The sequence below is a fragment of the Cervus canadensis genome, chromosome 22 (genome assembly GCF_019320065.1).
Source record: "Cervus canadensis isolate Bull #8, Minnesota chromosome 22, ASM1932006v1, whole genome shotgun sequence".
NCBI lineage: Eukaryota > Metazoa > Chordata > Mammalia > Artiodactyla > Cervidae > Cervus > Cervus canadensis.
In genome coordinates this window covers 25,165,067-25,174,153 of record NC_057407.1, presented here as the reverse complement: position 1 = coordinate 25,174,153, position 9,087 = coordinate 25,165,067, and the positions used below count along the sequence as shown (strand labels likewise).

The 9,087-nt window shown below is 48.8% G+C and overlaps 1 protein-coding gene across 3 annotated transcripts in view; it reads left to right on the top strand.

The window, feature by feature from the left end:
• Positions 1–618: 618 nt before the first annotated feature.
• The window catches only part of LRIG1 (leucine rich repeats and immunoglobulin like domains 1), a 112,949-nt gene continuing 104,480 nt past the window's right edge, over positions 619–9,087 (top strand). The window contains exon 1 of one of the 3 annotated variants that reach the window (XM_043443549.1): positions 619–1,519. In XM_043443549.1, the coding sequence (XP_043299484.1) occupies positions 1,299–1,519 (221 nt within the window). In that variant the 5' untranslated portion in view covers positions 619–1,298. Of the gene's footprint in view, positions 1,520–1,710; positions 1,737–1,844; positions 1,910–9,087 lie in introns of those variants that run through there. The other 2 variants (XM_043443551.1, XM_043443550.1) reach the window with 2 other exon arrangements.

Genomic DNA, 9,087 nt, shown 5'->3' with positions numbered 1-9,087 from the left:
TCTGCACGCATTACACTTTCCTTTTGGTAATCAAGGATATATTGCTAGATTTAAGGGGTCAGGAACAAGTCAAGAGTCAAAAAGAGCTCCCGGTTGTGAGAGAGGAAGGCGGTCACCCCTAATAAAATAACTAAAGATGCCCCCAGCAGTAGATTAGTGAAGTTTTAAATCTGCATACATCTGGAAAATGGGTGTAAACTTTAAGTCGCCGGCCCTGTTTGCAGACTGGGAAGGAGGGAAGAAACGTTGAGGCCAGAAAGCTCCAAAGCGGGAGCTTTGCCTTCTTTACCGAAGTTTTCTCCTCCCGCACACCCAGAGGGCATACTTTTATTGCACCTCTCCCCACTGCGCATCCCCCTCCTCCATCAGTCAGTAAGTCCCCTTTAAGAGCCAGAGACCGACTCTCCCTTTCTCCTCCCAGTCCCCCGCCCTTCACACCTTGGGTGGGAAAAGAGACTGGGGTGGGGTGGCCGGAGAGGCGGGAGGGGCGGGATCATGGTGAACGCTCCAATGGGCGTCCAAACTGGCCGCCGTGGACCCCGGCAGCCAATGAACAGCAGGCGGGGCGGGGCGGGGCTCTGTTGCAAAGCATCCAACGTGGGCCGGCAGGAGGCCGCGGGCGGCTGAGCCCAGGGGGTGTGTGAGGGCGAGCGGCCGGGGGCGGGGCTTCGGGACCGGCCCGGGCTGGGCCGCGGGGAAGAGAGCGGCGAGAGGCTGATTGTTCGGCCGCGAGGTCTGCGGGGTTCTGGCTAAGCGGAGGAGCGTGCGGAGCCCGGAACTGCGCGGGCGCGCTCTGCCTGAGGCGCTGGGACAGCTAGGCGCACCGGGCCCTTGGAGCACTGCGGGGGTGGCCGCGTCGTCCAGCCGGGAGTCTGCAGCTGGACGCTTGGAGCCGCGAGGAATATGCCTACGGGCGCAGAGCTTCTGCTGTGAGCCCGAGCTCCTTGCTCGCAGCGGCGGCGGTACTTGGTGTGCGCGGGGACTCCGAAGCGTGGCGGGGGAACGAGGAGCGTCAGCCGAGCACCGTTTGCTGGGCTCCGTGGGGTTCGCAGCGAGCACGGACGGGTCGGCCCGGATGGGCGCGGGGTTCGCGGCCCCCTCCTGGCTCTGCCGAGTAGCCCAGGCACTGGGGGCCCCCTGAGCGTCAGAGTCGCTACCGCAAAGAGAACTTGTGCTGGCAGCCATGCCCGGGCACTGAGCCTAGTGCGGAGCGGAGCTCCCGCAGGCCTGCCCTTGCCGGCGGTCGCCCCGGACTTCGCAGCCCCAGCACAGGGAGTTCGCTGCGCGCTCCAGACAAGATGGCGCGGCCGGTCCGCGGAACGCTCGGGGCCCCGCGCCTTTCGCCTTGTCTTCTCCTCTTCTGGCTGCTGCTGCTGCTTCAGCTGGAGCCCGCATCGGCCACAGCGGGCTCGCGGGCGCCCTGCGCCGCCGCCTGCACTTGCGCTGGGGACTCTCTGGACTGCGGCGGGCGCGGGTTGGCGGCGCTGCCAGGGGACCTGCCCGCCTGGACGCGGAGTCTGTAAGTGCCGCCCTTTACGCCCTCCTCGCGCCCCGGGGCGCTGTCACTTGCGGACGGGGCGGCTGGGGTGCTTCTCCGAAAAGGGGCTACGCTTTGAGTTTCGTGTGTGTCAAGTTTGAATGAGCTGCAAAACTGTTAGTGTGGGATTGTAGTGGTGACATGGTCCTTGGGGATCTGGAGGAGACTGTGCGTGCGAAGAAGTCTGGATGGGAAAAGTGTGAGTCTCTTGAGTGTGTGGCGGTGCACGAGCGTGGGTCTTTGGGGTCTTAAGGCGGGAAGTGTACCTCGTGGAGGGAAGGAGGAGATCGAACGTGGGTCTTTGGGGTCTGAAGGTGAGCGAATGTGGGTCTTGAGGTTCTGGAGAAGAAAAAGTGTCGTGGGGGTCTGGAGGTGAGTGAGCGTGGCTCATGAAAGCCATCTGGGAGTTGGTGAGTGGGTGGGAATGTGGAGGTAAGAGAGTGTGAGTGAAGAGTCAGGAGGTGAGGGTGTATGTGTGGGTGGAGAGCGGGAAACATCTGGAGGGGAGAGTGTGAGGAAGTCTGTCTGGGGGTCCGCGAGTGTTTCTTTTTCTCTCTCCTGTAATCCATCTCTCTTGTCTGAGCTGCTTGGCCTTCCAGTGGGTAATGAATGAAGGTGACTTTTGGCTCCAGTCTTCCATTTACATCATTTATTAGTGAGAGTGTGCGTAGCCGCCTCTTCATCCACCAGACTGGTGGCCTGACTTGGCTCTGGCCCCCCGCAAAATTCTGGAGGACTCCCCGAGTTGAGTTAGGGGACTCTGAGAGTTCCTGGACATCTGTGACTGCTGGAAGTTGGTCCTTTCCCCCCTGGTTGGTATCTTAGGGAACTGTGTTTAGATCCTTCCTGGCTGCTCCCTAGGGGACTCCTAGGACTTGCCAATCCAGTGCACCTTGGGGCCCACCCTGTAGCATTTCTCCCCTGTAAATGGTGCAGATGAGTCTTGGAGTAGTGCTACTTCGGGAGAGGGTGCGAGACTCTGGTTTCAGCAGAGTGTGTTAACCGGCAAGAGTCTCATCTCTGTGCTGTCAGGATTTTGACCTATTGGGACTTGGTGGGCCACTTCTCAGTAAAACACAAATACGGAGTTGTGTAAACATGGCAGAATGTCATAACCTTTTAAAATTTCTAACAGATCTGCTTCATGAGTCAAAATCCTGTCCAGTTATCGGTAATTAGCATCTCTGCAGAACTGTTAGTACCTTCCAGAAGAGGCCTAGCTTGAATAGTCTGCTTTTTAGTTGAATAATTGGACATCTTTCCTAGAACATAGAAGAGTCACAGTAGTAACCTCAGGCATGACATTCACTCTTCAAAAAGAGAAACAAAACTGGTGACACCAGTTTTAACCAACACCTGTGGCTTGATGTAAGAACATGTGGTCTGAGACTCAGACTGCCATAAGGGGAAAGAAGTTAATTCCTTTCAAATGTGAAGATCCTGTGTCTCTGAGAGTGGGGCACAGATCTCTTAACGTTCCACACTGCTTAGCGCTCCATCCCACGCAGTTGTGAAGCACGACCGATATACACAGGATTTCTCTTCAGTGTTCTGCTGCTGCTTTGGAATTCCTGACTTAGGGAAAACCGGTGGTCAGGTGGTGGGGTTTTAACACAGGTGGTGGCCATGCAAATTAATGGAGGTGGACCCCGGAGCTGCCATTCGGTAGTCTGGTGTGTGGCTGGGGCAGTCCGGGGGTGTTGTGGGTTTGCCTTTACACACTCTTAAGTAGTTGTTTTTTTTTTAATTGTTTTAAGTCATGGGATCAGTAGCTGCTTGTGTTCACCTGCTGGAATAGTGACTCCCAATGTCACGTGTCGGTGGCACCATGGGCAAGGCACTGAGTTCAGAAGTGGTGGCTTCCTGCAAGGACAGGGTGGCCTCTTTTTTCACTTGCTATGGCTGCAAGATCCTCTTTGCCTTGCCCTTTAATTTTTGGAGCAAAACTACTGGTTGTTTGGGGGGGCTTTTGTCTCCTAAAGAGTGACATTTCACAAGTCATAAATACCTTTAAAATTGCAGTCTTTTCTCTTTTCCCAACACATTTGCTGATCAGTGAATACAAAACTGGCTATTCTGAATTTCAGGAGACTTGATTATACTGATTATGGTGGTAACTGCTGAGATTTTAAGTGAGTAGTATGGCCTCTGGTTAGTATGTGGCAATATGGTATTCAGTACGGAAATGTGTGTCCTTTGAAAAAATGTTTGTGAAGTTTGTTTTTCTTCTGATTAAAGAACAATTTGGTAAATATTTTCCCCCTCCTCCCCCAGACTTCACATTTCTCGGTTTAAGTCATTAGTCTAATTCTGAATTTTCCATCAGGATATTTGTTTTATATTCCTGGCTATGATTCAGTCAGACTTGAGGGGAGAAAGTCTCTGTCTATATATATGATAAAATACATTATAGCTTCACCAACTTTACACCCTCTGAATCCATTGTGTCTAGAAAGTGCGTTGAGCTAGTTTATAACCCCATGAACTAGATTTACTGCAGCTAGTTCAATTTCAGGCTGTGGGTTTGAGATAGAAGGGGACCTGTGGCTTTATGGAACATTTTTTTTCTTTTTTGCTTTTGTAAACAGTGCATCTAATTTTGGAGTTGCTGTTAAGCCCCGCATAAGGAAAGTAAAACTCCTTAATAGTGGATGTAAATGCAGTTGGAATAACAGAACTGGAATAGTGCTGGGAGAAGGGAAAATATGTTCGTTCCTGGGGCCTGAGGATAACTTATTCAACGCAATAACTTATAGTTGTAGTAGTCGAGCCATAACTGAGTCTGCCATCCCATTACGTAGGTGAGAACGGCCTAGTCCAACCAGCACATTCATAAATAGCTCCCAGCTCTGCCAAGCTCTCTTCAAACTTCCCGGAACCTTAGAAGACGTTGAACTTCTTAGAACTCAGATGTTTTCTTTCTTTGAAATTGCTTTGGGGAGTATGGCTTCAGAAGCTGTTTAAGATGCTTTAAACACAATTTACCTTCGACTCTTGTCTGTGGCATAAAGTTGAGCAGAGCGTTGCTTGTTCACAGGGTCTGGCAACTCAATGATGAGCTAATGATTCTGTGATAGGAAGGCAGGCAGGCCCTGGAGGAGGAACCACTGATTCTCAGCTTGGAGGGAAGATGACTTGGCGTTGGAAAGCAAGGATGTTCCCTAAAGGTCACCGGGTATGGTCATTCTGAGTCACATTAAGACAAATGTATTGATTTGGTTCTCTTTTGTGTTTTGTCTCCCTACCTGTTCACATTACCAAACCCAGGGGACTCAGTCGAACTTCTCTGTCAGCTTGGGCACCTACGTGGTACTTAGGATTATATTAGAAAACTAAACGCAAGCCCCACGGTGGTTCCCATTGTTGTTGGGAAGCAAAGAGGGCCTTTGTCTTTCAAATTTTACAGCTGTGCTGGAAGACCCAGGTGTGCAGGGTGTTGTGAATTAAGGGTTTGGAAAATAGTTTCCATCCTGTTTATGCAAATTAGATCTAAAGTGCATAAGACCAGATTGTTCCAGAACCAAAGCTAAGATGCACACGCGCGCACTTGTGTGTGTGTGTGTCTGTTTTAAGAGGTAGATAATAGTCTGGATTGCCCTGAGGTCTTCCTTTCTGCCCATTTTCCTCTTTCTGTCTCTATCACTTAAGAAGAATTCAGCAGACCATGAACGTCCAATTCTCAAGTTTGTGGGTGTAGACAGAGGTTTGTTCTGAAGAGGGAGCTTGTCCAGCACAGGGTAAGGGCAGAGAGAAAATCTGAGAAGTGCAAGTGCTTTTAAAGTTTGGGGGAGCTTTAGCCTGAGCTCAGTCCTTTTCAAGTGTCAGAAGCCTGGCTTCACCTCCCCTACATGATGGAGCACCTATGTGATACGTTGTTGTTTAGCCACGAAGTAGTGTCCAACTCGTTTGCGATCCCTGTGGACTGTAGCCCACCAGGCTCCTCTGTCCATGGAATTTTCCCAGCAAGAATACTGGTGTGGGTTGCCATGTCTTTCTCCAGGGAATCTTTCCAACCCAGAGATCGAACTCGCATCTCCTGCTTGGCAGGCAGATTTTTACCAATGAACCACCTGGGAAGTCTGCATCCCTTATGTTATTTGACACTTTTTTTTAATAAGGGCAAGTCAGGGAAATGAAATTGGGTGCCTTTTTAGGCACAGGATTTAAGTGTGCCTTTGATATGAAATTATAGTCATAAAATCTAAGTTTTGAGGACTAAAATTAGGGAGTGCCCAGAGACCTCAAAGTCCAAGGTGTCTCTTGCCTATCGTGTATGTCAGGGCTGTTCCTGCCCCCTTTTACAAGGGACAGTTTTAGAAGCGTGTTCATCTCTTTTCATATTTACATCAGGTCACCAGATTTCCCAACTTTTGAATGTATTGTGGGCAGTACTTCGTCATCTCCAGAAGGATGATGATTCTGTGCAGAGTAATCAGATCTGGGTCCCAGTGGATGTCCAGTTCCACGGGACTTGCAGCCCTGCCCAGGGGCTGTAAGTCTCTCTCCCTTCCGATTAATGCCTTGGCCTGAATTCCCCACGCAGCCTTCCCTGTGCACGTTGGGATGACCTCTGGCTGACCTTACTCTCCCTCAGACACCATGCTCACAATGAAAGGGCCTCTCCCCCATTCTGCAGAGGTGTCTCCCTGGTGCAAAGCCTTTTCAGTATCTTCTCTTTCAGTGTGGACAGGAATGCAAGAGAGCCGCTAGGGTTTTGTGCGACTTAACAATACCCCTGGCCTAGCTCTCTGCACCTGCTGCAGCCCCAAAGGTCTGTTATCTGGGGAAGGAGGTGGTTTAAAATAGCCACTGGTTATTTCAAAAGTGACATCCACCAGAGAGGGAAATCTGCTGAAGGGATTCATTAAACTGAAAGTTGCTATAAGCAGTCAAGGATGTTGGTTGTACCAGTATCTCTGGTTTAAAACTTAGAGGGATTCCTGTGACTTAGCCCATAGGTTGAAAGACCAAGTTTCATGAGCAAGCCTGATTTTCAATGACTTGTGAATGAGCTTGGTGACATTTACTCATTGGGGACCTTTCCCCTCCTCAGCAACTGCAGTTAGAAACCCTGGGGGTCTTTTAGAGTAGAACTCTGGGCTCTGTTAATATTCAGAGCTGTTTACAATGGATGCAGTTTCAAAGGCTGGAGGCATTGTCTTGAGACCGGAGGAGGAGGGGTAGGAGGAAAATTCCCAGGCAGAGGAGGGGAAATATATCTGAAAATCCCCAATGTTTCCTGGCTGATGGGAAATTTAGGAACCGTTAGTGGTGGTGTTTAATGACTTACGCATGTCATTGAGCCTATGGGTCCATTCCATCTACGTCCTGGCTTCAGTTCATAATGTGTCAGTAATGTGGTTGTCTTCTGCGTTTGTTTCATGTTAAAGCGTGGGAATCTGTCACAAACTCAGATCTGTTCGTATTTCCCCAGAGAAATAGGACTTCGGAGACCAGAGGTAAAAATTTGCACAGTAGTTAACCCTCTTGGAGTTCCTTTTGTATGTAACTTTGGGGTTTAAAATGGCAGTCCAGACTTACCTATTAATTGGCCAATTATATGAGTAGACTGAGAAATTTTCTACTGAAGGACTTGATACAGGACCATTGTTGCCATGAAGCAAAATGAGTAGTTAAATAAGGATTATGGAAAAAATGTAACTTGTGGTTTGTCTATGGTCTGATTGAAAGTTGCTAATTTGTATCCTAGTTTTTAGGGGTTTGGTGGGGTATGCTTATGAATTTTTCTTATCCAAGGGCTTTATGCTTTATACATTTCTCTACTAATATGTTTTATATAATTTCATACTTTACGTGTGGTTTCAATATACTTTATGCATAATCTTGTAAGATACATGCTATAAACCCAGTCTACTTATAAAAGTCACTGTTTTTTAAAAAGGTGCTCTCCTGTTCCCCTGGATTTCGTGCCTTTGGTGTCCTGCCTTCAGCGCTTCTCTTTGTCCTGCAGCTTGGCATGTGATGTCTGATCGATCCTCAGGTCTTGTTTGGGTTAATGATGGAGGAAGGAGCGGATGAGGGCAAAGCTTCCTTTTATTCTTCTCTGGTAATGATTTGGATGCCTCCTCCCTGCTGATGGCACCCAGTACTCACTATTCACTCCAGAGTAGTGATGATGAGATTGGAAATTATTTCTAGGGTCCATTCCTGGCTCTGCCACCCGACAGCTATGTGTGTGATTTGTGGTGAAACTTTCCCCTTTGTTGGTAAAAGAAGGAATCATAATATTCTACCTTAAGCTGCCGTGAAGACAGAGTTAGGCAATATGTGTATTCAGCCTAATCCAATGTGGGTCAGTCACCTTGCTGATGATTCAGAGCACAGGTTGGAGGCTAAGACCTCCCGCCCCATTAACAGGTTTTGTATCCCCATGTAGCCTGGCCAGTCTCTCCAAGTCGGGAGTTCCTGGTGACAGAGGCTTCCTGGGAAGAGTGCTTTTCTGACATGAAGATCTCATTTGTTGGGAGCAGGTGGCAGGGCTCAGCCCCCAAGTGGCCTTCTGCCATAAAGTTTCTGGTGATATGGATACAGTGAAGCTTTGTGTGCCCTAGGGAAGCTCAGACAAATTCAAGGGGGACTCTCTGAACAGTTGCAAAAAATTATACAAATTATGCAATTAGCAAAAAATGATTGAGGTAGTTTATAAATGTATTCCAGTTGTGCAAATACAACTGTCTATTGAGCATTACCCTCCTGGGAAGTGGGATATGGGAAGGAGGCTGAGAAGTAAGAGGCCCTTAAACTAATAATTTTACCCTATTATTTCTCAGGGTTTCATTGAAACTGATCCCTACCAAGAAGCTCAGTCAATTGCTTGGAAACATGCAGGTGCACTCTTCCAAACAAGGGTTAGGTTACGAACTCGGGGGCTGGCTGAATCCTCTCCTGTACCCACTTCTCTTTGGAAATGTTTGAGGGAGGAGGTAGGGTGAGGGGAGATGATTGTGGGGTGGTTTGCAGAGGGCTGGAGATCTCCGACATTTTTTGTTTGGTTTGTCTGCCATCGTGCAGTAACTTTGTAGGGGACATGGGCATTGAGCACAGGGCCATCCGTGGAATGTGGCAAGGATGCCACCTGAAAAGCTGTTTCTTTCCTTGCCCCTGCACCTGTACCTGCCTCCCTTCCCCCATGAATGGCCGTGATTCACAGCCTTGCCCACATGAACGGCTACGATTGTTTGCGTCTTTATTACTATTTAATCTAGCATAACCGGTAAAGCCCATTGTGTGAACAACCAATCTGTTCATCTCCGTAAGTCCTAATACATCTTGGTTTCCTTATGAACCAGGATGCAGGTTCCAATCACTGCTCATTCAGTTTATTTTGGCAAAAGGTGGCCTTCAGAGAGTTTAAAGAAAGCATGGCCTGTCTTCTTTTGAAGCACTTTGCATTGATTATTCTTTAAACTTTTATGGTGCCCAAGTCTCTGATCCTTTATGATCTGTGGGTACTTTTTTTTCTTGAGGTCTCTTATTATTGGGAAGAAAATGAATGAGAGGAGTGAGGTTCTGTCCTGCGGTAGAATTAC